Source organism: Neopsephotus bourkii, unplaced genomic scaffold, assembly GCF_033783945.1.
Source record: "Neopsephotus bourkii isolate Nb327-2 ecotype Australia unplaced genomic scaffold, CSIRO-AGI_Nbou_v1 NB_234, whole genome shotgun sequence".
NCBI classification, from domain to species: domain Eukaryota; kingdom Metazoa; phylum Chordata; class Aves; order Psittaciformes; family Psittacidae; genus Neopsephotus; species Neopsephotus bourkii.
This window is the reverse complement of record NW_026900744.1, coordinates 13,629,725-13,656,902: the sequence shown is the minus strand read 5'-3', so window position 1 is coordinate 13,656,902 and position 27,178 is coordinate 13,629,725. Positions and strand designations below refer to the sequence as shown.

Below are 27,178 nucleotides of genomic sequence, written 5' to 3'. Positions count from 1 at the left end.
CAATAGGGTCAGCCAAGGGAATTTCAAAGTCTGTTATAGAATTTAGGGGGTGAATTTGCCATGATCTTGGTTTTTGGGGATGTTTGTCTTTGCAATGGTTAATTGGTTTTAAATAATAAAATATTCACTGCTAATATATTTGAATCAAAACATCCTGTGCCTGAGTACTAGCACACCTCCCTCCACACAGGTATGCAAGAGAAATTATTTCCTTACATAGAAGAAATGGCAACACTGTCACAAAGTTTCAAATCATATTTATCTCCCGTTGACCACTGCACAGAAAGCAGGTATTCCATAGGTAGCTGACTTGGGGGGAAAGCACTTTTGCTGAACTATAAGTTAGCATGGAAATTATAACAAAAAAATTTAATTCTTTCTGTAAGCAGTTGCAGGGACTGAAAAACATCACGTATTGTAAGCTTCTGTTATTAAAGTCTAAGCAGAACAAGAATCAAGGCTATCACATTCATGGAGCTACCATTCAGTGACACCTCTACAAAAGGATGTAAATTCATATGAGAGTGAAATCTTAAGTAACGTTTTGCATATCCCATATTCTGGGCCATCCGAAGGGTATTGCACAACCAACATTCACAGCACCTTGGTACAGTCTGGTGTTTCAACTGAGTGTAAGCACTTACTCTGCTAAGGGGAAAAAAAAAAAAAAAGGCAGAAAGAGTAATTCCTTGCAAATTTGAAATTACATTTCTCTTCACTGTCTGAAGCCAGTACTGACACAGACCACCTAGTTCAGGCACAGCAATTACACTGGCATGCTCAGATACTACACCAGCCAGAAACAGCCAGACATACAAGAATTTTTTTGCTTTATCTACTTTATTAAACACCAAATACATCAAGAAACTAACCCTGTCACATTTCTACAGTCACGAACTGTTGCAGAGATATGAACACAGTCCTTTCGGTCTAACAAGACAGCAGTTCCTTGCCATTAAGCTCAAAACCTTACTCATTCCTGGGGGTACTGAAGCTGACACAGGAGCTTTGGAGCACTGTGGTAAAACAATTCCACCACCTTCTCTATGTTTCCAAGCCTCTCAAAACTATGCAAGAGCTTTATACATTCCAACTCCTCACTGTAATGTGGGGGCAACTAGAATTTGTTTCAGCTTCAAAAAGATTAGTGGTTCTAATAGTTCTCACGAAGTGTCTCTCAAGTGAGTGGTAATGCCTGCAAACGCAATTGGGATGTACAAATTCATCATTTAGTATCTGGAAGCTGATTTTTCTACCTGATAGCAAAAAGTCCCAATACAAAACATAAATGCATTAGGAAATGGTCTATCTTAAAAGCATTCACATCAAGCTAAAATTATCAGTTGTATTTCACTGTCTGAGGTAAACAGTATGTGCAGTAAGTGCAAATACTTCGAAAGTCATTTCAGCATTCACAAATTTTCTAATATTATTAAAAATACAAACACCAACATTGTAAAAATTATTATAGTCATAAATAAAGTCTTCCTCCAGATTTATCCCACCCCATTCCTTTAGACTGACTGGGGTTTTGAGGACAAATGGAGACACTGCTGACTGGGAATATACTGAAATATACTGAAATATCCTCCCCTTTTGAAAAAGTAAACAGCTTCCTATAACGGTTTCTTCTTTATGTTCTAAATCCAGGTTAAATAGACAGATCTGTGCAAGAAGTATCCATCTTTAATCTCCTCTCTTCCATAGATTTCTTTATAAATTGTCTGGGAAGAAATGCAGTATTTCCTCCCTGTTCTCTGGTTCCTATCACCCTCTGATACAGTTCAAACAAGAGAGGTTTTTGAGTACCACTGCAACTAATTAAGGAGAGGGGTCAACCTCTTCACCAGATCAAGAAGACAAGTAATACAGGGCTTACACTGTAACGAGGAGACTGTGCCTAGATACATCTAATGGTCAGGATTGCAAAGCACTGGAAAAAGTGTGGGATTTCCAGCACTGGGAGCTAGAAGCAGCTTAAGTTCATAGCTATTGGGAGTAGCATAGGTATAAACAAGCAGACGGGCTCTCAAAGTCTAAAATCCTTTTAGGGAAAAAAGTCACAAACACGGCTCTTTAATCTCTTCAGGGATAAATGGAGCAGACAAACTGCTGTACACTGCATTGATTGGCAAAATGCTGAGCCAAAAGAAATTAAAAGTACAAGATCTAGCTCTTTTTGCCAGAAGGATTCCAGAAGAGGAACCATTATACAGATGAGGCTTCCGCTATGCAAGAGGAGAGTAAAAGACAGAAGTCAGGTTTCAAGCTCAAGGCTTTAAAATATAACACTGCCTGTATTAAAGATTCAAGCAAAAATCACCAGACAGCAAACTTGCTATGTGAAGAGTAATTCCTACACAGCTTACCTCAATGGACCATAATTCAACATTATAAAAGCCAGTATAACCATCACACACAGGGTCCTTCTCTTTGGAGATGACACTTTGAGCTTCTCATTCTAGACAGGAAAAAATAAGAGAAGACATGCAATAAAAAAGGGGCACAAGCATGCAAAGGTGTGTCAAAAGCTAAATACAGCAAACTATGCTTGCTTTTTAGATTGATATTTGCCTAATTGTGTATGAATACACATGAGGACAACTTAAAAATAGAACTCTCTTTGTTTGTACATTACACTCAGCTTCCAGTCAGTCTATCTGCTCACCAAAATCTTCAGGAGAACCATGAAATAATGAATTAAAAGTCAACTAGATAGTGTGATAGCTGTCCTGACCTAGAGTTGGTGAAAGTCCTGCTTGGAGAGGGAGGCTGGGCTAGAAACCCCCAAAGGTCTTCCAATCAACATATCCATGATTCTGTTTACATGGAACTTCCACTAGAACAACTTCCTATAAAGTCAGATCTTCATCACAGTCTCTTACCTCTGATACTATTTCATCCAGCTGCCTCTTCAGTGTGCTGTTTTCTTTCTTGAGTTTCTCGTTCTCCAGCAAGGCTGCCTCCAGCCTCGCCTCCAGCCCCAACATGTATTCTTTCTTTTTTTTCCGTGACTGAAAGGCTGCCTCACGGTTTTTGATCATGCGCTGCTGCCGTCTCAAGACATTGACCTGGACAGAAAATACAGAAGCCTGTTAATGATACACAAGTTAAAGTGCCTCTATTTCACGCATAATGTCTGCTCCTCTACTTTGGCAAAAGTCTGCATAGATAGCTTTCCGCCCTCTGCTTTAAATGAGCTGAAATGTTCAGCACAGAGGCAACTAGGAATCACAGTACATCTCCTGAAGTTACAGCTCATGGAAAAAACATGAAAAAACAGGTCCTGCACTGTCTGTTTTCTCCTGCATTCTTAAACTTCTTGTGTGGAGGACACCAAATGTACACTCAAGTAGCTGATCAAAAAGGACAGAAAATACATATCTTCAGGTCTGCAACATAGCAAGAATGTCTTTCACCTTTAGTTTACCATTCACCAGTTTACAGGCTACATGAAGAAGCAAAAGGTTTGTTGTAAAACCTTACTTCAAACAGTACCAACTATATTCAGATTGTCCTGTCTTCAGTCTTTACAAACTCATGCAATTTACAAATAAACTGCTACTTCACAGAATCACAGAATCAACTAGGTTGGACAAGACCTTTACGATCATCGGTCCAACCATCACCCCAGGACTGCCAAGCCCACCACTAAGCCATGTCACTAAGGGCAAAGTGATCTCCCTTCAAGATCCCCCCTTATCCCTGCCCTGCATGACCTCCACGCAGCCACTCCTCATCTGCACCCCCTAGTGGCCCACACTGTATAGGTGTAGCTGCCACCCCTACCCCTCATGCCCCATGGCTGCCCCGCTCTGCCCTCATGAGCTCCCCTCACATCCTATGGCTGCCCTTGCTCCCCCCTCACAAATGCCACTCACCCCTTCTGCCACCCCTCTTCTCCCCTCACGATCTCTCCTCATGGCCACCCTTCCTCTTCCCTCACAATCTCCCTCCATGGCTGCCCTTCCTCTCCCCTTACAATCTCCCCTCATGGTCACCATTCCTCTCCTCTCATCATCTCCCTCACAATCTCCCCTTGTGGCCACCCTTCCTCCTCCCTTACAATCTCCCCTCATGGCCACCTTTCCTCTCTCATCATTATCTTCCCTCATGACTGCCCTTTGTCTCCAGTTCCGAGCAAAAATCTAACTTCCATTCCAAAACAACCTGCATTTCTGGCACTAGGTGCTAGGAACGTCTTTCACACTCCACAGGTTTTGGTACACACTTTGTGGGGAAGTTAAGTAACAGTTGAGAGTACAAACCATTTCAACTTTACATTGGCTGGCATCTTCACTTATGAGAACTGCCATCTTCCACAATGTGTCTTAAATGCAGGCATACAAAACCTATGCAGTGCTTTCTCTGTTCTCATGAAAGATGAGGGTTTCCTGTCTCTAACTCAACAGAACACAACTTGACTAATGAGCTTTATTTCACATGAAAATGACCCAATGTATTGCACAGAAAGCAGGATTCTTTAATAGAAATCCACACCTATGTTGAAGTAGTTTTCCATAACCTAATTTTTACCACATTTTCAATAACTTTTCATCACCAGAACTGGAGGTCAGAATTAAATCCTTTCTCCATGAGTGAGATCCATGAGTGGAAACATGACAGAAAGGCCCTGCAATGACAGCTAAACTGAATGCCCTCACACACCTACTGTTTATGCCCTCATTATCACACAATTGTAACAGAAAGGCAGTCTGCTTTTTCAGTTAAGTGCCTCTTTCCCTCTACCAGAAGCATGGCTTGCTTAGGCAGCTTTTTTTTGCCCCATTTCCTAGTGGAAATCTCTTAACCAGTTTCCTAGTGAAGAATGACCCCAGCGAAAGCCTGGCACTTCCCCATGGCTGGCAAGCTGTGTAAATGTGTACCATCAGGATAAGCAACACACAGGGCCTCACAGCTTGCTATCAGCCAATCTCAGCCTAAGCTACTGGAAGGGCTGAGTTTTAAAGATACCAGTTTATCCCTCCTAAGCCCAAAAGAAAGTCCTGCAGTGTTTCTTTTTATCCTGAAATATCTGCTTAGATTAGCAAACAAAACCACATGTTACAGAGCTCAAATGACAGCTACATCTGTGCAGCTCTGACAGACACACATGGCATCTAAGGCAGTCACAAGATGTTTTAACCCTGCTGGCACCATCTGTATCCCAAAACATTTGTTTCTTTTCAAAGTGCTATTTTTCAGTATGCGCCAAAGAGTAGTCACAACTGTTTGTTCTGTTTCAATAAACACAGCTAAGATGTGCAGCATTTAGGCTAATACTAAGTCTGAAAACCGTGTCCCTAAAACAGCTTCAGGTGTAAATACATTACCATCATTCAAAACAAACAGCTATTTGGTACCCCAGCTATCCATTTTACTACTGTCATAGAAGTCTATATGAAGTGTGGTGGCAAGAAGGGGGTTTTGTCAATTAAACCTTAGACAGTGGCAGGGTGCCATGCTAGTCTTGATAATGGGAGTCACAAACCTAATGACTATTGACGGGTCCCTAGTTTGGCTTTGCATGGCAGGCAATTATCATTTAAAACCGCAGCACTTTTACCTGGTCCATCTACTGATGGACACTTCTTAGCTTCTTGCAAATTCAAGACTAGGTTTACTCTGCAGTCTAGCTACCAAATTACTTGTAGCAAATACTTTTTCGCTCAAAAATGCAGCACACAAACACGAATAGTGAGGAAAAATTAAGATCCAAGCATTAATGGCAATTCTCAGACACTAGGAAACCATACAACCACATCCCTCCAAAGAAGCCAGAAAGCACATTCCTTTGAGAAACAATGCCCTGCGTTGCTAATAAGCAGGTGACTATACTGCAAAATTTCATGTGAATGGGCACCAGTATTTTTTCCCTTACAGAGAGATGTGTTAGGATCCCCAACTCACAACAACTACGTTTGGCTTACCACACTGAGGAACCCTGAGAGCCTAAAAGCCTCAAAGAAGCTTCAGTGCTTTCCACAACCATGCCTTCTTTTGGACAACAAAATCCAAACAAAGCAACTCCAGATCTCTGTGAACTAAATCAAGTTAACACCCAGCTTGCTAGCTAGTTAAGACATCAAAGTTGAAGGGTGAAAAAAAGCCCATATATCTCAAAAGCTGTTTCTGTTTACATCTATTGCTTACTGTGAGCTACTGTGGAAAAACTTATCTGCACAGTGACTGTTGAAAGCTTACCCTTTTTCTACTCAATTCAGGATATGATCAAAAGGCAGACTGAACAGATTAGAATCATATGAAACTCAATACCTGAATTGTCTTAAAATTGCAAGTAAACTCTGGAAGGGGATGGTAAAAGAATCAGGCCTACTACTGACTTCCCGATTCATCTACTTCCAAAAAATGGTTTTATTATATGCATTAGAAATTTGGTTTAGCACTAATCAAAAACCAGATATATCAAATCTTCCTCTGTGTAAGAGAGCTCCAGTCACTGAGAGCTTGTTGAGAAAACAAGTGAAGGGAAAATGTATCAGCACTGCCTCGTGCCACAGCACTTGCATACCTGATGTGCAACTCCAGGCAGGCCAGCAAATATCAAATTATTCCTTCCTATTCTTTGCCAAGCTGCTGAACTCCCTGTTTACTGTTAGAAACTATATTAACAAGCCTAACTATAGCTCAGTCTTCCTGTGATTCTGAAGTGACCTGGTTTTCCCATTAAATCCCACATGCAGGTAACTGAAAACTGTTTCCAAGCTTTGGTTATTAGCTATGTCACGCAGTCAGAACTTACATCCAGCCCCATTGCTGGTGTGGTGCTTTGAAGCAAGGGCTTTGTCACTGTTATTTTGCCAGTTGTTGAGCCATTTCCAGCAGCTGAAGGCAATGCATTCACAGTATGTTTGTGAAGTGGTGTGGTCCCTCCGGTGATAGCAACGACTGGCTGGGAGGCAGGAAGCACCCCAGAAGCTTGGAGCTGTACAACAGTGGGCTGGGGGAGCACCACAGATTGACCTAGAACACAAGAACAAACAGGAGTGCTCAGCATATGAAATGGATTTGTATGTGAACAGTTTGTAGGGGAATACTTTATATATATACATGTAAAATATATGAGTATAAAATATATGATATACGAGTAGAAAGCTTTGCTTCCTCTCCTGCCCTGCACAATTTACCTCAAGTTTAATTCTACCATGTTAGTATACTCCACAGGCTAGGAGAAAAACAAAACAAACAAAAAACCCTAACAACAACAACAACAAAAACCACACATCCCCCCTCCCCCCCCCCCCCAAAAGCAACCAAAAAAACCCCCCTGAAAGCCCCCAAAAGCTCAAAAGTTTGCAAGGCTCTTCATCCATCCTGAAAACCAAAACCACATATTAAAGAGATCAAAGAAAAAAAAAAATAAAAATCAGGCTCTATCCCAAAAGCTCTTCAAAGTTAATAAAAGTTGTCACCTGCAAGAAACATTACTCATTTCAGTATTGCTAACACTTGATGCACTTTGAGCCACCTTTTCAAAGAACTTAGTTAGCTTACATCAATACTCCTTCTCCCTTTTGCTCATCCTTAACTTCTTACTGTATTGAATTGAAACCTTACTACACAGAAGTAAGTGAACATGCTTACAAACCAATTCAGAAACAGCATAAAGAAGATGAACAAGAACGAACAATGGAAGTTACACTTTCAAAAGACAAGTTACAGCCCCAATTCACACTAAGAAAAGACTAATTTTTTTAAAAATGTCTTACGTAAGAAATTTCATACACAAGCTGAACAGAGCTTAAAGAAAAGCAAGCGGAAAAACTTAGGTAATTTTAACAGAGTTTGAAATAGAATTAGAAACTCAATTCCAAGAAATTTCAGTCCAACAACTACATGTAACTCAAGCAGGTGCTTGAGTAATACTTTGTTGCCTGACAACACATGGACGTGTCTCTAATCCTTTGAAACAGGATGACCTCGCCAGCTTTCAGAAACAGCATGTTGCAGCTGAGCATTCCAACCAAAATGCATAAGGTATTACAGCATTTACCCAACTTTGTGGAAGGTGACAAATGAAGTAATTCACCTAGCACCAAGATCTTTTACATACGAGGTGTAGGATGAAATCTCTTTTTTTTGCAGAAATAATCTCAAAGACATCCTAAGTCAGTACCACCTGATTAAGAACATCAAATAGTGAATTTTAGATTTCAACATTTTTTTTTTCAGGCACAAAGTATGTGATGCTCTAGGATCATGCCTTCTTCTTTCAGCTTTTACAAAAGTGACTATAAAAATACCATTCCACATGCTCCCTTGAAGATAACGGTAGCTCCAACTTGTCATGCGCAAGGAATTTTCATTAATGAAGATCCTTATGGTTTTTGTTATGGAAGCAGCACAACAGAATTTTTAAACACAGCAGCAGTTAAAGTAAATACATGGCATGGAAATACTTTCCCAGAAGTATTTCCTCTATAGTGCCTCACAGAAACTATGCTTCTGATTTTTCTCCAGGAAAAAGGAGAAGCTAGTCTTTGCAGTACTATACTTATGTCCAAGAAATCCATATTCCCAACATTCCTTATTCTAGACAGTATTTTATCAGCTGGAACATCAGAAGGAATAAGAATCAGGTCACGATGACTGTGCTGACCTGTGTTTTAAGTACTGTAACAATCTTAGGCATGTCGTAACAAAATGTCAGTTGTTACAGCTTTGGCTTAACTCCTGCTGGATGAGCAATTAGTAAGGAAGACAAATTTTTCACTATTTCACTAATTTCTAGATGCAGGCTCTTAGGTATTTGTCTCCTTTCCATTTCACGCCTCAGTGCCTGTATGTCAACCACAAGCCATCAGCTGGTGAAAATGAGCAACTGCATCTAACAATTTCAGCAATGCAACTGCCTTAGCTTAAGAGTAGAATAGTGCTTTAGATTCAGAAATGAGGCTCAAGATACTTCAAAAACCTGTTACAGGGCAACAGAAGCAATGAAGAATTATCAGTGGACAGGAAATCACTTGCTTCTTGTTAACATCAGCTTGCAACTATAAACAACTTTTCTAACCTCTGACATGATTTTCAACTTTTAGAAGATTTTGCTTTTAGCAGATTTCACAGCATCCTAGATAATGCTGTTTGGCAAGATAAAAAGCCATAAACTCATGTTCCCACCATTCTGTGACAGAATTTCACGTGTGTAAAGAAAAAAAAAATATTTATCACACCTCCCCAACTTACAAGTTTCATTCAAGCCATCCTGATTCTGCTAGATCTTCCTTTGGTTACAACAGAATAGCACTGCAATCACCTTATGCACCACTCGCCATCACAAGCAGAGAAGAGAAAAGGGCCTATAGGGATTGTTCCAAATCAGCAGTTTTATCTCCACATGTACCAGTGCTCAGCATAGCCTGTTTTGATATGCTGTCTTCCATTCCACATAACACTCAGGTGAATGCTATTTCTCATTGGACTATGTGAGAGGAATAAGGCCACCTTCTCAGTCGAAGCTTTTTCAGCAAAGCATTTTAGGACCCCCCTGTTTTACTCCTATCCCTCCAATTTCACCTGCCAAACTTAACCATTCTAACAACCATCCCAAACACAGTTTCTGCCTCAAGACCGGGCTCAAGACAATTCACCTACCTTTAGGAGGTGCTGGCTGGACATTAACGACTGGCTGATGTTTTGGCAGTGGCACAAGTGTGGGAAGAGTCTGAATAATGATGGTTTTAGCTGGGATGCCAACATTAGCCTGAGCTTCAGGTACAGCAGGCAAAAGGGGTTTGGGTTGTATCAAAGGCCTGGACACTGTCTGACTACACCTCTTCAGGGTCCTTGCAGAGTTATTTGCTAGGAAAGAAAAAGGGTCAGAGTTGGACCAGAAGATATATAGAACTTAAGCAGTAATAACATGACCTTTGGTATGTTCTTTATTTTACCCATCTATAGTATTTGTTAAAACCAGACATACATGGTCACAAATTCAAGTCACAAATTACAGGATATACAGGATACATAACAGGCCTGTTAGTTAAAGATTCACATGCAAGACAATATACAATCTATGGAATCAAAGTAACTTAATCTCATACCAGACCGAGAAGAGATGCTGATAGCAGGCTTCTTCCCCCCATCTCCTTCAGGTGATGCAGGGCTTCTGCAACTCTTGCTGTAGAGAGAGACTGGAGACATCTGGGAACTACTGCTAAAGTCCACATCATCCTGCAGACAGAAATTGCATGAAATTAATGCTTCAGAAACACCTGAAAGTGTCTACTAGCAGTTCAGAACATAACTGCCTTTTGTAACATCTGTGCTGCTGCTGCAGCAAAGGGGAGAAAGGTTTTGTTCTGATCAAAACTAAGTACTACAGAAAAGCAAACAAGTAGCTCTCCTTATCAGCACAATGATGGGAAGCAAAGGTCAGCAACTGCTAGACTCAGAAGCCTTTAGAAGGCATACTGTTTGGCAACCAGGCCAATAAACACAGCTGAGGAAATAGAACTGAACATGCTCTTTTTAGAATGGGTCACAGCACGAGAGGAAAACCAAAACATCACTCAAAGAAATTTGCTTTTGCAAAGGTTAGAAAACTAAGCTGTTTCTTCTTATGCCATGAAGTTGTTCAGACAGTAAAATCACTGGGCTTTTTGTTTGTCACAGCTGGTTCTGAATGACTGCTGCTATTTGTGTTACATGGAAGTTTCTGCATACAGGCACATTCTGCACTGGAGAGTCCACGGATGATGGAGAAGGGACCGAACAATTTGAAGTGGCTGGTGATAAGGGTTCTGTCTTCACGCTTGCATCTGCAAGAGGCAGATACAGAAATTTTACTGTACAAGTTTTTGGCAATGGGAGATCAGTGAAAAACACACTGCCCTATATCAACTATTTAATTCCTGAAGCAAGTCACAGCAGAAAACATAGCAAGACTAAAGATACTAAACAGCTTAGCTTGTAGGGCAGTCCTCACCAATTGTACCCATCCTACATGAACACAGCATGACTTCTTATCACAGAGATAAATGCTACAGGCTATCAAATAGTTTCAACAGGTTACCAATATTCTTAAATTGTAACAGCTCACCCTTGTGGGATGGAGGGGAATAGTCACACTTGCAAAATACAGAAGTTAATTACCTGTAAAAGCATGGCCTGTAATATTCCAAAGGTCTGAGTCCCAAGACATCAAATCCAAATCAAAATGAAAGTTATAGAGATCATTTTCCTGGAATGACAGTTCAGAAAAAGAAAGAATACAAAAAGGCAATACGAATTGAAGCTACCATCCATTATGTTCACATTCTTATAGCTCTGGATAACAACACAACTATCACTTCACTTGCCTTAAAGCACACAGAGATAAAAGCCCTTAAGGAGGCAATTTTCAGCTGGAATACACAAGACAAGGCCATCGTAGATACATAAGAACGAAGAATGCAATTTTAAGACTGTCACTAATTATTGTATTGTTATCAGTAATTTGTAAAGCAAAAGTTCTAAGTCTAGTCATTGAATCATCTCATACATAGCACAAGTGTTAGCAGCTTGTTCCCATCCTCCCCTTCATCTGCATCCCATCACATCTCAAAGCACTTCATAAGCAAAAGCACCAGCAACAGCAGGAAGAGCCACAAGGACTGATTTGCTCAGCATCTAATGAACAGCACATATTAGGTCTCCCTATACTTGAATAAACTGACATCATAACCTTCTAAAACCAGGGACACCAGTTTCCTTTTCCATCAGAAGGTGGTGGGGGAAAGACTAAAATCACTTCATACGTATTATTTATTGAATGACCTTTACGACAATCATCAGAAATGCTCCATCAGCATTTCTTCTGCTGATGCATCTGTAAGCCTCAGTCCCCTACTCAAATGTGACATTTTTATGAGCTCTTGCATGAAAAATACAAATATCACATACCCAACTTACACCAATATACAGCAAATATTTTAACACTAAAAACTATCCTGCAAATGTACCTCTCCTTACTTGCCTTGTAAAGGGAGGTTCAGAAAGGCACAGACTGCATGGATATTAGTTTCATGCTAGCATGAAGAGAAAGCTCATCAGGGCGCATTTACAGGAAGAATGATGAAAAGCCATAGCCCAGGCTATGTAATAAGAGCACATGGGTAACTAAAGCTGACTTGTTGATAGGAAATACCTATTAATTGTAAAGTCAAGCAGTTCTCACATTTTCTCCAGCACCCAGCTCTAGAACCTCTAAGAATGATCTTAGCACCTGAGGTTTATGTTGGATAACCCAGGGGTTGTGCTGGAGGTGGGTTAGGATACAGTGCGCAAAGGAAAGACAATGGAACAACACAGAGAGGAGAATCCATGCTCTGGGACAGAAAAAGCCGTAGGTACAATCAGACAGTGAAAAACATGGGGATGAATGCATAAGGTTGCAAGCAAAAGTTTTAGGAGAAAACCCTACAATAGACAAGAAAACAAGAAGCTATCATACAAGCAAGGTGATAAAGCACAGCACTGATGGACGCAGGTGTAGCGTTTTCCATGCTTCTCCATATGTCTCCTTTCACACAATCCAGAAACGTCCTCCCCAATAGCCCTACCTTCATTAGGTCAGCGACAATACGGCTCTCCCAGCTCTCTCACAACTCAGCACCTCAAACTTTCACCTTTAAACCTGGCTTTTAGATCTCTAGCATTGATAGGGACAACTTATTAAGGCACTGACTACCCAGCACCTCCACATCTAACGCACGGGTGGACGGCCTGCCCCCCACCGGCAGAGACAGAGTGTTTCCTGCCGCCGGGCGGCGTGACACCCGCACTGCTGCTCCTCGGCGTCCCCCCAGTCCGCAGCCGGCAGTGCGGGTATCCCGACCTCCCGCCGCGCCCGTCGGATACTCACGTCGGGCTCGTCCCTCAGGGCCAGCCGCGGCTCCGCAGGACCCAGTAGCTCACTCAGCTCCTCGCCCAGCACCGCCTCTGCGTGAGAGACAACAGCCTCAGCGCCGACCCGCCCAGGGGCTCCCCACCTCCCGGCCTCTACCCCCACATCCGCGCTCACCCCAGTCAAGGCCGCTCCCCGGGGCCGACAGCAGCCCCGGAGGCTCCCACTCGGCCTCAGCCGCCGCCGCAGCCATCGCTTCCGCCTTCCTCCCGAAACACACGTCTGTTTCCGGCAGCGCCGCGCCCCGCCCCTCTCCGCCCCTCCCCTCCTACGGCGGCCGCCGACAGACACGCGGCTGCGGTACCTCCCCACCCGCGCGCAGACACACAGACGATTCCCTAGAAATAGCAGTTTATTCAGGCCCCGCTGGCAGAAGCCGGTCGCCAGAACCACGAACGGCAGGAGCAGGGAGGCAGCTCCGTAAGGGGACGGACCCGGCCCAGGCCTGGCCCCAGAGGGCGGCCAGCGGCCCGGGTGCTGGTGCACGGCGTTGCCGGAAGGCAGCGTCTGTGTGTGTGTGTGTGTGTGTGTGTGTGTGTGTGTGTGTGTGTGAACGCAGCGTGGGTGCTGTTTCCACGGGCAGCGCAGGTCGGGACTGAAGGCAAAGACACGAAGCCCCTCTAGGCCCTGGCAGCAGCTCCTGCTGGGTCTGCAGCGCTGGGGAACACGGTGGCGTTTGGTCCGGGCCAGGCTGGAAGCACAGGAGGGAGAGAGCCCTTGGTACAGCACCAAAAGCACCAGGTCTTCCCCCTTCCCCTTTTAAGGGATGTCCACACTTGGGAGCACCCCAACCAGGAGGATAGCTGCCAAGGTGGATTTTCCACAAGTGACTCTGCAGAAGGAGGAAGCAGCACGTCCAGGCCACTGCAGGAGCACAGGCTGCTATTAGCATCTTGCTGGTGCTCACCTTACAGGTTGGCATCATAGGCTGCATTGGTGAAGATGCCAGGCGAGCCTAGGTCACTGAAAGACAAACACAAGGATGTCACCTTCGGGGAGGGTGCAGGGGTGTGAAGGGCAGAGGTTTGCACAGCCCCATCTGCCCTGTATATAAAAACAGCCTCACATAGGCAGTTCGGGGTGAGAGCAGCGTGACTGCAGGGCTGTGATGGGCACAGAGCAGAGCCATCCTCCTCCAGAGCACAATTCTCACCTGGTAGGGTTCAAGAGCTTCTTCTTCTCCTCTGATAATGGTGTTGAAATGTCCACAGGGATAGAGCAGATGGAAAAGAAATAACCAAATCTGTTTAGTGAAAGACATGAGAAGCTGCAGCAGCAGCATCTGACATTGAACTGAGTTTTACATGTGTGGGATGAAGCAAGGATGGGGTGCTGAAGCATTTCCCTTCTTCCTCTTCATAGTGAAGGTATTTTTCTGGCTTTCCCCTCTAGACCTGGTTGCTGACGCTTTCAGTTGGACAAATTGCCAAGAACCCAACCAACTTGAAGCAAGTAAGACAAGTGGATTGAGGCAGTCACACTGTTAAACTCTTCTGATCAACCCACCCTCCCCTGGGATTCTATAACCACCTTCCCCAGGACACCCCCCCCCCCGCCCCAAAGTGACAGTGGGCTGCAGGAGGTATTTCCTTACCTCTGTCACTGAGCCGCTTGGCAATGAGCGCAATGAGCATCCCAGAGAGCGTGAGGCCAGCTACTGCCAGAGCTGTGCCGCTGCTGTAGGCAAGGACTTGCTTTAAGAGGGCACCGTTCTCTGAAACAGATCCACAGACACAGAGGTTAGAAAGTTGTCAGAAGGATTTCACAGTACCCAAGCTGCTAGGGTGCCCCCAACAATATTCAAGGTGTGCTGCAGGAAGCTGAACCCCCCACACTGCTTGAGGAGCATGGAGTCCCACCATACCTGCACAGACAGGGGGTTGCCTAGTCCAGTTCCCTGTGGCTGCACACCAGAGCACCTCTGCTCCCATCCGAACAAAGCCCTCCTCACAGGAAAAGGTGCACGTGGAGTTGTATGTAAAGTTCCCATACATGTGAGAGCAGCTCAGGTGACTTCTGCTGGGGGGGTCCAGCTCCGGGCAGCTGATGGCTGGTGATAGAGCACAGCAGCAGCAGCAGTAGGACGGGACAGTTATTAGTGAGATGGGGACATGTGCACTGGGGAGCTAGGGGATCAGCTGACATGGACTGGGGTGCTAAGGGGAATCTGATGCTGAGGAAAGTCTTCTACAACTAGATCTACCTTTGCATTGTGGAGTTTTGCTAGTCCAGGTCCCCATGGCTGTGCACTTGTGGCTCTCCAGCCCCATCAGTGCAAACCCTGTCTGGCAGGAGAAGGCACAGGTGGAGCCAAAGGCAAAGTCCCCGTGGAGGTGGGAGCAGTTCAGCTCTCCCCAGTCTGGAGCACGGAGCTCTGGGCAGGTGATGGCTGCAGTGAGAGAGATGCATTTCAAGCAGGAGCTTGGGAATTACAAGGCTAAACTGTTGGGATGAAAGGACCAAGATATCCAAGAACATCCTAGGATCAACCCAAGGCCTGTGACACCTTGAGCAGCAACTCTACCTTCACAGTGTGGGGAGTCTCCAGTCCAGGTCCCCATGGCTGTGCACTCAAGGCTTTCTGGCCCCATCAGTGTAAACCCTGTCTGGCAGGAGAAGGCACATGTGGAGCCGAAGGTGAAGTTCCCATGGAGGTGGGAGCAGTTCAGCTTTCCTTGGTCTGGAGCACTGAGCAGTGGGCAGGCAACAGCTGCAGGGTAAATAAGCACACTTCAAGCAGGAGCTTGGGAACAATGACACTAAACTGTTAGGATAACAGGATCAAGACACCCTAGAACATCCTAGGATCAACCCAAGGCATGTGATGCCTTGAGCACTAACTGTACCTTCACAGTGTGGGGCATCCCCAGTCCATGTCCCCGTGGCCGTGCACTCACGGCTCTCTGGCCCCACCAGTGCAAACCCCATCTGACAGGAGAAGACACACGTGGAGCCAAAAGCAAAGTCCCCATGGAGGTGGGAGCAGTTCAGTTTTCCCTGATCTGGAGCACTGAGCACTGGGCAGGTGATGGCTGCAGAGTAAATAGGCACACTTCAAGTAGGAGCCTGTGGACTATGATGCTAAACTGTTGGAATAAGACATCCAAGACACCAGAGAACATCCTATGGTTACCCCAAGGCCTGTGACACATTGAGTAGCATCACTACCTTTGCACTGTGGAGTGTTCCCAGTCCAGGTCCCCATGGCTGTGCACTCACGTCTCTCTGACCCCATCAGTGCAAACCCCATTTGGCAGGAGAAGAGACACGTGGAGCCAAAGGCAAAGTCTCCATGGATGTGGGAGCAGTTCAGCTCTCCCCAGTCTGAAGCACTGAGTACTGGACAGGTGATAGCTGTAGGGACAGAGATACATTCCAAGCAGGAGCTTGGGGACTGGGAGACTAAACATTTGGGAGAAAGGGGTTGAGGTGACACTAGAATATTTCCCAAGATTAGTGACACCTTGAGCTCTAGCAGCAGCAATACCTGCACATCTTGGGGCATTCCCAGTCCAGGTCCCTGTAGCTGTGCAGTTACGGGTCTCTGGCCCCATCAGTGCAAACCCTGTCTGGCAGGAGAAGGCACACGTGGAGCTGAAGGCAAATTCCCCATGGAGGTGGGAGCAGTTCAGCCCTCCCCAGTCTGGAGCACTGAGCTCTGGGCAGGTGATAGCTGCAGGGATAGAGGTGCATTTCAAGCAGGAACCTGGGGACTACAGGTCTCCACTATTGGGAAAAGAAGATCAAGATACCCAAGAACATCCTAGGATGTTACAGGATAACAACCTAGGATAACAACCCAAGGCCTGTGACACCTTAATTTTACCTTCACAGCGTGGGGCATCCCCAGTCCAGGTCCCCGTGGCCATGCACTCACGACTCTTCAACCCTATCAGTGTAAACCCTGTCTGGCAGGAGAAGGCACATGTGGAGCCAAAGGTGAAGTCCCCATGGAGGTGGGAGCAGTTCAGCTCTCCCCATTCTGGAGCAGTGAGCACTGGGCAGGTGATAGCTGCAGGGTAAAGATGGACACTTCAAGCAGGAGCTTGGGGACTGAGGGACTAAACTGCAGGGATCAAGAGGCTGGGGAACATCCTAGTGTCACCCCAAGACCAATCACATCCTGAGCTCTAGCAGCAGCTCTACCTTCACAGTGTGGGGTATCCCCAGTCCAGGTTCCTGTGGCCATACACTGAAGACTTTCTGACCCCATCAGTGAAAATCCTGTCTGGCAGGAGAAGGCACACGTGGAGCCAAAGGCGAAGTTCCCGTGGAGGTGGGAGCAGTTCAGCTCTCCCCAGTCTGGAGCACTGAGCACTGGGCAGGTGATGGCTGCAGTGGGAGAGCAGGTCTCAGAGACAGGATAGATGAGGTTAAATCTAGGGGATTAGGGCTGATTCCCAATCAAACAAAACCAAATCTATGGTGAAATGTCTTTGATTTGCCTTTCTCACACAGACAAGTCTCACCTCTTTAAAAACTAGCAATGTAGCTGGTACTATGATTTTTCTGCCATATGATTTCCTGGGGGAAGACTTGTTGCCCTGCCAGAGACCTGTTCATCCCATGCACTATCCCTAGTCACAGCCCCCAGGATGAAGGCCTGCAGCTGCTGCAGTCCTACTTGGTGACACAGGAAAGTGGAGCAGGGCTCTCACATTCCCAAAAAAAGCCCAGCATCTCTGTGTGACACCTGGCTGCAAACCCTCAAGCCACTGGCATGAAGACTCTCTCTACCCCCTGAAGCATAACATAACACAGCTTTCTGTCCTTTGTCCTTCCTGCTCGCTCTGTCCCTCCCACCTTATATCTAATCTCATCTCCTCACCCCCACTCAGTGTGGCCCAGCCCTGCCCTTCCTCTGGCAGTGGGACAGCAGCCCCTCGTTCCTCTCTGAGGACTCCCAAGATGCAGAGTACCTTCCAAGGTGGATTGGAGTGGGCTTGGCAAGATGGAAATAATGCCAGCAGAGTGATGGAGGTGCCAAGATGCCGTTCTGCCCCTGTGTTTGGTGCACACAGGGTGCTGGCACCTGGGTGGCATTGAGGACAGTGAGCAAGAGCACTGGGACAGCCAGGGAGAGCAGGGGGCTTATCCAGAGCTCACAGCCACTCTGGCCATCACAGCCTCATTGGGAAACTGCTTCCCACATGTGTCACCAGAAGGTACTTCCTTGAAGGGTAAGGGGCCCAGTGAGCTCCTGCTTGCTACTGGGCATGAAGGGCTGGCCTCCTGAAAGTCTCAATGCCACATCCCTGAGACCCCCAGCTGCTGGCAGGCCATACCTGTGCACATGGGGGTGTCTGCTGACCACTGCTGGGAAGGCAGGCACCGCAGGGTGCTTGCCCCTTGCCGCTCAAACCCTTCCTGGCATTCAAACATACAGGTGGAGTTGTAGCTGAAGCGTCCATAGGGATGGCTGCAGTTCATTTGCACTCCCTTGGGCTCAAGCTCAGTGCACTGCACAACTGGGAGAGACAAAGCACCACCAGCCCGTTAGGAGAACAAATGAACTTGCCCACTTTGCTGCCAGGCTCAGGCTCTCCAGCAGGGAGGGAGGGATGGGGATGGATGGCTCACCATCCTCACACTCATGGCCATGGAAGCCAGAGTAGCACTCGCAGCGGTAGCTCCCGATGGTCTCCACACACTCGCCGCGCTGGCTGCATGGGAAGGGCTGGCAGGAGGCTGTGCACACAGAGGACAGTCATCAGAAGCCACTGGCCACCCTGCTGAGGTCCCCAGCCCACCTGATTCACAATCCCCCCTGCTCACCCTGGTAGCACAGTGCTTTTTTCCTTCGGTTGCAGGGCTCGTCATTCCACTTGCCCGACTCAAAGAGCCGCTTGATGTAGATCTCCACACAGTCCTGGTTGGAGCGGCGATTGTTGGGCTCCCCAGCTGCCCAGTTCTCTGCCTCCTTTGTCAGCACCTTCTTAGTGCCCACCCAGGTCCAGGTGCCGCTCAGTTTGCGGATGCCAATCCAATAGTAGTGCCTATAGAAGGGCAGGCTCTTGTTGAGGTGCTCAATCTCCTGCTTGTTCTGGATCGCCACCAGGTCAGTGAAGAAGGTCTGGCAGTAGTTCCTGGCCTGCTCCCATGTGTAGTCCCCTTGGTCACTGTAGTGGTATGTCCAGGCACTCACCTCCAGTTGTATTATCATGCCTGTGAGAGTGGATGAGGTCCAGGACTGACACAGAAAGGATGGAAGCTAGGTCGGGAACTGGGTCCCTTGGCATATGAGGGTGGGCTAGGCCAGGAGATGCCAATGAACAGCTAGGTGAGGGGATGTGTCAAAGGGATGAGTGTGGGTGAGAATGGAAATGTGGGTGGATCAGGCATGGCAGAAGGAGCTGAGGTGAGACTGAGGGGGATGGCACAGAGATGAGGAAGGTGGGGGAGATGGGGTGAAGGCTGAGACAGAGGGCAGCATAGGATGGTACAGGCAGAGCACAGGTAGCAGAAGAGCCCCAAGCGATGATGGCAACCTCTCCTCCAGCACAAGAAATGAAAGCCCAATCCCACAGCCCTGCTCCCCTGCCCACAAGGGTTTCCCAAAGGGCAAAACCCAGTATCAGGATGGCTCTTTAAACACAGTTCCTTCTTCAAGCATAGAGGTATACCAGTTTGGTTTTCTTTCTTTACACTTGTACACAAGAGTCAGCTTGGAGCAAGGCAGAGCAACAAGCATGCCCTCACCCCCAAAAGCACTTAGATCCCAACCTACTAATCTGAGTCAGAGATGGTCTGAAGAATCTTGTAAAATTCAGTATTGCAAAATAACATCTTGCAAAAGTCAAGTTCACATCCTGGTCATGACCACCAGGCAAGACAAAGCCAGAGATTAACTGGAACCCACACCCAGAAGTGAAGAGCACCCTGCTCTTATTTACAGCATTTCACACCACAACTTGATGCAATCAAAGGGTTTAGCCACAAAAAAGCTTCTTAGCTCCTCCCCAGAAGCAGGTATCTCCACAATTGCAAAAACCGATATGGGAATCCTATCTCCATCTATGCAGAAAGTGAGATGGTATCAGAGTTTGGTCCAAACAACTGGCCTGGGGAACCCTGTGCCTCGGGAAAGTATATCAAACTGTGGTCATGCATGCAGAGGTCTGGACATTGCAGATTAGATGTAAATCTAGGGCTTTTTGAGTCTAATTAGGGCTCTGGTTTGGTCAATTATGTTTTTTCTAAGCTAAATTCCCATAATTTGTCTGGTTTTCCTTATGAAGAGCAAACTATCCCCTTTGTTCAAGACAACCAAAGATGAGGAAATGGTGGCCTTCAACTGCAGCCCTCCACCACTTGGGAGTTTGTGGCTGCAGGAGAGAAGCCCAGGGCACCTCCTGGGAAACTGCTCCAACCTCAGCTCCCACCACCTACCTCCTGGCCTTTGCTACCCTCCCAGCACAGCTTAGGGCAGCTGCCCTGCCACCCTCACACACCCCAGCCTGAAACCAAGAAGGACCAAAGGAGCCCCTCTGCTGCATGCCCATCCTTCACATGCTCTCCTACCTCTTTCCTCCAGCTCCACCAGCAACACCCTCTCTGTAGCACAGCTCATCCCCACTCCTTCCACACAGCCTTGTGTTACCTCTCCCTGCTCACTTGGAGCTGAATCCCAGGTGGGTGCTGTTTGCCTGCATTTCCACCCCCAGGCAGATGCAGCGTGCTCCCAGCCCAGAAAGACCCGGCCCTGGCTGGCAGCCATGGGGGTTGTGAGTGATGACCTCCCAAAATAACACTGCTGCTCTTCTTCAGCTTTCTGGGCCTGCAGGCTCCCTGGCAGCAGGGTCACACTGAGCGGCTGGAGAGTGGCTTACCCCATGTGATGGCAGCGATGCCCAGGTAGCAGATGCCATGAGAGCTCAGAGCCCATGTCCTTCCAGCAGACCGCAGTCCCAGAACAGTGCCCTGCATGCCAGGGAGAGAGATATGAGCATGCATGGGGGGTTACAGGCGGGGCTGTGCACCCACACCCCTGCCAGGTAGTCCTGGTAGCCACACGGGCACGTTGCTTATGCTGGCTCACACAGAGGCACGCTGTGTGCAGGTACTGCTATGCTGCAGAATGGGCTCTCTAGTGAGGCACAGTGCAGGGGCTGTGCCTATAAGCACAGCTGGACAGTGGGGGAGTCCATGGGCAGTTCACTCCTGGGCAGCCCCTAAGTACAGGGCATGCCCTCCCCACAGACCAAGGGCTGGCATCTGCCTCCGGCAGCAGCACCATTTCCTGGCAGTACCTACCTATAGCCCTGCCCTCCCCTAATTCCCCCTTTTAAGCAGACCCCAACACATCCCCAAGGAAAAGAGAAGGACTTACCATGTCAGCACCACAGACACGCCTTGCCCAGCTGCTGGCAGTGCCAGGCACATCTGCCCCTCTGTGAGCAGTGGTGCTCGCACTTCCTCCAAGTGCATTGCTCCCTGCTCTTGTCTTCTTCCCCTCCCACCCCAGCCCTGCTGCCAACCCGCATCCTGCCCTGCACTCCTGCCTCCCCCAGCACAGGGCTCTCCCATCCGCAGAGACCCCGCTCCCAGCCTGAAGCCAGAGGGGAGCAGCTGGGTCAGTCCTGGTTGCAGCCCAGGCAGGACTCGGCTCAATGTCTGCCCCATGGCACAGGAGCTGAGTGCATCCCCATGGGGACATGACAACCACAGGAGCAGACTGACAACAAGCTGGGCTTGCCCATGCCCCCAGGAGGTGGAGAAGGGGCCCCCAGGAGGGGTCCAGCCCGTGGTGCCCAGGGCACTGAGACCTCTCTAACCCACCATGTCCATGTTCCTTCACTGGTGTTTGGAGGACAGAGGAGGGATGAGCTGTGATGAGCTCCCACGTGGGCAAAGTGGGAGCATGGCTCACAGCCTGCGAGCTCCTGTGCTGGATGCTCTCCGTGCTTGCAGGCTTTTTGCTCTGGCTGTGAATCTTCATATACTCTTTATAAATGGTTACTTACACAATGAATTTTCCCGTCTTTGCCTTTAAGTCTTTATGAGAAAGTTCTAAGAACATGCCAGGGGAATTTCCCCCGAGTTGTTAACATCCTTTAGGAACTTCCACTGGTGCTTCAGGAACATGCCTCATTGTGTCCACCTCCCATTGGATCACTCTTGAATCATCATAAATCTTTCCTTACCCCATTCTGCTTCTAAGTTAAATTGCTTTGGCAGGGTTTTCTGCAGGAATTATGCTGCTCTCTTCCAGTTAAAGCCAAAGTGTGAGCCATGCAGGTCACATGCATTTTCCAGTTCCAGAGAAATTGATGCTGCTCCACTGAGACTCATGCTAGACAAAAGCAGGAACCCATCCCACAAAAGCTGTAACCCACTACAATGACTTTATGCCTGGCCAACGTAAATGAATCTTGGTTCCTGTCTCTGGGTATTTTCCTTGTAAAAATATTCAATTTTACTGTAATTGTCTATTTTTATGGAATTGCTGAGGATGAGCCTGTGTGTCCAGTAATCCAGGAGCACTCACTTTCTAGCAGCTCATGTACAGGGGGTACAATTACAGCTAGGAAAGAAGCAGATGGGCAAGCAAAGAAGCTAAAGGGCAGCTGCTGGGGCAGGAGAACAACTCCAGATGCTGAGGGTCACCCGGGGGGGTTGGAGCTATCCCTCCTAATGGTGTGAGACCTGCTGGGAGTCAGAGGGGTGCTCATAGGTGCATGGCCGTGGGAGGCAGCAGGCTGTGCCCCTGCCAGTTTCACTTCAGCTGAAACTCAGCACGGTAGGCAGAGCAGTAGAAAGAAAATACTCCCACCTTTATTTTTGTAGCTACAAATAGTTTCTGGTATTGTTTGAAAAACAGAATCAGAGTGGATGAGACATAGAGGCTGCCACCACATAAACATAGCAAAGTTCAAAGTTCTTTGTGGGGACAGGTGCCCTATGCCCACAGGTACCTGGGCTCAGAGAGGCACACTTTGTGGGAGGGAGGGAAGACCTGAATTAGCTTTATAGCTCTGCTGGAGCTGGGTGATCACGAAGAGCCCTTTCACATCTTCGGTGTTTTCCAAGGCTCAGTCCCCCAGGAAGGATTCAGGATGCTGCAGGAACCTACAATGGAAATATGCTTCCTTTGCTATGCCCTGGTCCTGAGCCATAGACAGAGGTGATGCTCCCTCTCATGTGAGAGCCCTGCTGTAGGCAGTATTTGTGGGGAGGGGGCATGGGTGCCCCCCTCCCATCTACAAACCACTGCCAGGGGTCGGGCAACCCACCAGCAGGCTGTGACTGCAGGGCTGGCCAGGGGAAAGCAGCTCAGCGGCTGCAGCCATAGCTGCCCACCTAGGCTGATGCTCTGTGCCCTCTCAGCATGCTCAGCCGTGCTGCAGCAGCGTCTCATGGGCAGGGCAGGGTGCGATGCTTGCAGGAGTACTCAGACAGCACTGGGAGCACCCAGGTGTGGCTGGGACCATTGGTGCCAGGGGCTGTATGTGCTGTGTGGGGAGGTGGCACTGGCAGAGATGGGCAGATGGCCCAGGCCTTAGCTCCTGCAGAGCTCCAGGGCCAAGTCCAGGCTGTGCCCCACAGCGTGTCCCCAGGGAGTGCCCAGAACCTGGTGCAGCAAGACCCTGGGGCACACATCACCACCATGCTACACACTCATACCCCCCCCCCCCACACCCTTCCCCATGCAGAGGCGCCCTTGTTTTTGGCAGAGGCTCCCGCCCCAGTGTTCCCCTCTTTGTGCAATGTCCCCTGGCAAACCACAGAGGAACCGAGTCACCCTGACTAAGCCAGCCTGGTTCAGCTGCTGACCACGATATAGTGGGCACCTTCCTGGGAAGCCCCCCTCTCTCCCAGGGAGGGATCAGCAACTCACCGAGTGAGAAGGCACACAATGGCACCCTGCAGGGGTGTGGTGTGGTACCAGCAGGGACCCAGACCATACCAGCGTGCAGCCCTTCTGCTTCCATCCCCAGCTCCACCATGGGGACAGAGATGGCACTCTCTGAGGCTTTAGAGGCACATCCTGACTGCAGGCGGGAGATAGCTTCTTCCCACCTCAGGGTCAGTAGAGGGTGGCTGACCCAGAGAGTGTCCCTGAGCCTCAGGGTGCCTTTGGGCACATCTCCCAGTGCAAGCCTGGTCTGCAGGCTGAGTAGCCGGCTTCTCCTTGGACGGTCCTGGCGGAAAGCAGTGCCTGATAAAATCTTTTTCATCATTTGAGCCACAGGAAGATGTGTTATCCAAGTGCTGCCCTGGCTTGGAGTGGGGGAGATGGTTGCAAGCATTAGCTAGGGACAGGACAGGGGTGCTTTAAGACAGCCCAGGGGCTGTGGCACCCACCTCATAGTGCTGGGGAAGCCCCAGCTACAGGATGCAGGGGTAGTTTGGGGAAAATCGCTCCTGCCCTCATCAGGCCAGGGATGGGCTTTCCTCTTTCTCACCTCCCTGCTTCAGCGCAGTCAGCAGTTTGGTGCTTCTCCCCTGGGATCTCCACTGTCTTTCTGCTCCAAGAAGCTGTGTCCTGTGACTTGCCAGTCTATTTAAATTGCTGATTTATTTTCTGCAGGCAGGGCAGGCACTGGCATGTGCATTTTAAGGTCTTTTTTACATCTCAGCCTCTTTGCTTTTGTGGATCTGCAAACTGCCCTATCCATGCTGCCCATGCAGTTGCAAACTGCTGGGCTTTGCCCTGTGCGGCGTCCCCTAGTTGTGTGTGACACCAGGGAAGAGGTATCCCCCATCTGAATTGCTACTATTGTGGCTGTCCAGCTTTCTGTACACAGGGTCAGGTGGTGTTTGCTGAAGTTACCTGTCTAAAAGTCCTGACTTCTGCGGCAACCCCCTGAAAGAAAAAACTAGAAGCTAAAATAATGAGGGAAAAGATGTTGATAACCCATTTGTTGTCACCTTTGAAGTGAAGTGACTTCCTCCTCCTCCCTCTTCCTGTTCTGCTTTCAGAGTAAGATGGTTACAAACACCAATTAAACTGTGCTTGGGCCATGGGCAGAGGGGTACAGGCTTTTTCCTATCTGAGCAGTAAAATCAAAAGGTATTTTCTGCACTTTTCTGCTCTGAAACGGCAAGGCAATATGGGGAGTGCTTTCCTAGGTTCTTTTTATTTTTATTCACCCTTGAAAGGAAAAGGACTGTTTTGCAGAGACGCATTTTGGGTGGACTCACCAGCCTGACAGGAAACAAGGCAGGATCTGCTCCTTCCACCCATACCTGCTGCTCTGCCAGGGACTCAGCTGGCCCAGCGCTGTGATGGGGCTGTATCTGGCTCCTCTGGGGAGAGCTGCATGCAGGGGGCAGCACCCTGGGCTGCCCTGCTCCAACCACAGCTGCCAACCCTCCTCTTCTGCCTCAGGCAGTCAAAGGCTTCCTGGTGCTCAACAGCTAGAAAACCCACTTCTGCTCTTAAAGGCACTCACATCCTTCGGCAGAGGCGTGGGGCTGGGAGCAGCGTCCGTCCTGATGGGCACCGGCGTGGGCAGTGAGCGGAGCTGTGCTGCCTGCTGCGCCTCTCCCCTCTGCTGGGGGGCTGCCGCGAGGGTACTGTGGGGCTGCTGGGGGCCGCTGTAATGTGTCTGCTGGCTGCAGACCGTTGCTCTCCACAATGAGCCAGAGAAGGCCTGCCCCAGGGAAGTCCATGATGACCACCCCCCAGCACACGGGCTGGCCCCGCCGGCGCCGCAGGTGCTGGTAGCAGCGTGGGTTCACAAAGCGGGCCACCTCCTCGGGGCAAGTGAAGAGCCCGTTGCCAGAGCAGAAGGTGAGGTGCATGGTGGCAGGGTCCCCGCTGGCCGCCCTATCCAGGTGCCGCCGTGCCTGCACCCACTTGCGCTCCAGCGAGAGCACGTTCCAGGCGTCACTGATGCTCAGCTGCTCATAGGGAATGCCCAGCACCTCCTGCGCCAGCGCCTCCAGCACCACAATCTTCCCTCGCACCTGGCCCAGCGTTGGCACCTCCTCCCGGCACCACACAGAGCCCTGTCCCTCCTCCAGCAAGCAGCGCTGCAGCTGGGAGGCGAAGCCAGGCCGGGAGAAGATGGGCAACTCCTCCTTGATGCGCATGAGCACAGCCTCGCCAGGGTGCATGCGGAGGAAGCGCAGGGTGCGGCGCAGGACCCCCCGCAGGCTGGCCCGCTGGAAGGTGCAGAGGTGGTACACATGGAGCTCGCCCCGTGCCAGCTTGCAGCGCACATCCAGGAAGCGGACACCCGCTGCCAGCTGAGCCTCCAGGCCCCAGCTCTGGCACCGCAGGCGCCGGCCACCGAACAGGCTGAGGGAGTCGTGGGTGCCAGGGATGGAGAGGCGGGAGAGGGGCAGGGAATCGGGGAGCCCCGCCATCCAGTCAGGGCAGCAGGCTGCTGGCTGGGGCGTGCAGTCAAATGCTGCGTTGCGCCAGCACTGCGCCTCCATGCCACTGGGAGAGTAGACACCCTGGTGCCTGGCCAGCCGTACAGAGGCCTGCCGTGGAGGAGAAGCATAACATGAGCAGTGGGAGCACCACATGGCCCCATGCATCCCAATCCCACTCCTGCCCAGAGGTGTCCCCACCATGCCATGAAACCCTATGGCATATCACATACCCCGTACATGTTGCTGCCAGTACTCTGCAGCATTGCACTATATAGTTCCCAGTTCCTCTCCCATTCTCAAGCACTCATCCCACTATCCTGGATCCCCACTGCACGCCAGCCTTCCTGTCCTGCACCTACCTGGGTTTGCCTGTGGCTGCGGGATGCAGGCCACCAGATGGGACGCACAACCATGGGTGCCAGAGGCACACTGGCAGGTAGAGCGGGATGCCGGCCATTAACCCTGTGATGGTCATGACGCGCATCCTGCCTCACATGTGGCACGTGCACTAGGGATTCATCCCCAGCCCTCGGCCAAGAGGAGTGCTCGGCAGACGTGCCGGGCTGGAAAATCACCTGGCTAATCCTTAAAGTATGGAGGCCTCTGCACCTCCCTCCCCAGGAATCAGGATAAACGGGATTGGGGTGCTGCAGGCCCCTTAATGCTACCTGTGGGAGCAGCTAGCTGTGCAGAGCCCCTGGGTGCCCACTGCAGAGCCATGTCCCAGGTTGGCTCTCAATGGCACCTGTCCTGTCCTGTCGATGATTGCCATTGTCCCTCATTGTGCTGGGAGCTGGTGCCTGGGGTGGGTAACTTGCCTGCTGCCTTGAGGACACAGCTATGGGGCACACTGGCCAGCAGTGCACTCTGCGTCAAATGGGTTTGGGGAGGAGATCACAGACACCTGTAAGCATCCCACCAGGAACACATCCCCTCCACCTGAGC

At 49.0% G+C, this 27,178-nt stretch overlaps 3 protein-coding genes across 12 annotated transcripts in view; all 3 read right to left on the bottom strand.

Moving 5' to 3' along the window:
- The window catches only part of ATF6 (activating transcription factor 6), a 75,239-nt gene extending 62,056 nt beyond the window's left edge, over window positions 1–13,183 (bottom strand). For 2 of the 3 annotated variants that reach the window (XM_061345368.1, XM_061345369.1), the window contains exons 1-9: window positions 13,025–13,183; window positions 12,866–12,942; window positions 11,116–11,203; window positions 10,687–10,781; window positions 10,065–10,194; window positions 9,616–9,822; window positions 6,764–6,984; window positions 2,886–3,071; window positions 2,370–2,461 (exon numbers count right to left, since the gene is read on the bottom strand). In XM_061345368.1, the coding sequence (XP_061201352.1) occupies window positions 2,370–2,461; window positions 2,886–3,071; window positions 6,764–6,984; window positions 9,616–9,822; window positions 10,065–10,194; window positions 10,687–10,781; window positions 11,116–11,203; window positions 12,866–12,942; window positions 13,025–13,100 (1,172 nt within the window). In that variant the 5' untranslated portion in view covers window positions 13,101–13,183. The remainder of the gene's footprint in view (window positions 1–2,369; window positions 2,462–2,885; window positions 3,072–6,763; window positions 6,985–9,615; window positions 9,823–10,064; window positions 10,195–10,686; window positions 10,782–11,115; window positions 11,204–12,865; window positions 12,943–13,024) is intronic. The other variant, XM_061345367.1, reaches the window with a different exon arrangement.
- A 277-nt stretch (window positions 13,184–13,460) lies between these two features.
- On the bottom strand, window positions 13,461–21,456 carry LOC133207932 (P-selectin-like). 8 transcript variants are annotated; one of them, XM_061345359.1, is made up of 17 exons: window positions 21,237–21,447; window positions 20,737–20,827; window positions 18,683–19,072; window positions 18,488–18,595; window positions 18,193–18,375; window positions 17,054–17,239; window positions 16,734–16,919; window positions 16,395–16,580; window positions 16,076–16,261; window positions 15,754–15,939; window positions 15,432–15,617; window positions 15,111–15,296; window positions 14,772–14,957; window positions 14,502–14,621; window positions 14,061–14,091; window positions 13,815–13,870; window positions 13,461–13,598 (listed from the first exon to the last, which is right to left on the bottom strand). In XM_061345359.1, exons 1-16 carry the CDS (start codon window positions 21,237–21,239, stop codon window positions 13,816–13,818), a joined length of 2,469 nt encoding a protein of 822 aa, XP_061201343.1. In that variant the 5' UTR covers window positions 21,240–21,447; the 3' UTR covers window positions 13,461–13,598; window position 13,815. The 8 variants fall into 8 exon arrangements, 7 of the variants coding, with proteins under 7 accessions (XP_061201343.1, XP_061201342.1, XP_061201349.1 ...); XM_061345358.1 differs by having other exon boundaries at window positions 14,502–14,619; window positions 14,767–14,957; window positions 21,237–21,445; XR_009724196.1 differs by having other exon boundaries at window positions 13,519–13,598; window positions 14,061–14,150; window positions 14,502–14,619; window positions 14,767–14,957; window positions 21,237–21,454.
- A 3,804-nt stretch (window positions 21,457–25,260) lies between these two features.
- Window positions 25,261–26,293, bottom strand: LOC133208102 (1-phosphatidylinositol phosphodiesterase-like). Its single transcript, XM_061345772.1, is given in 3 exon segments — window positions 25,261–25,421; window positions 25,424–25,468; window positions 25,471–26,293. Coding segments are annotated over 3 exon segments (1,029 nt in total).
- Window positions 26,294–27,178: the final 885 nt, after the last annotated feature.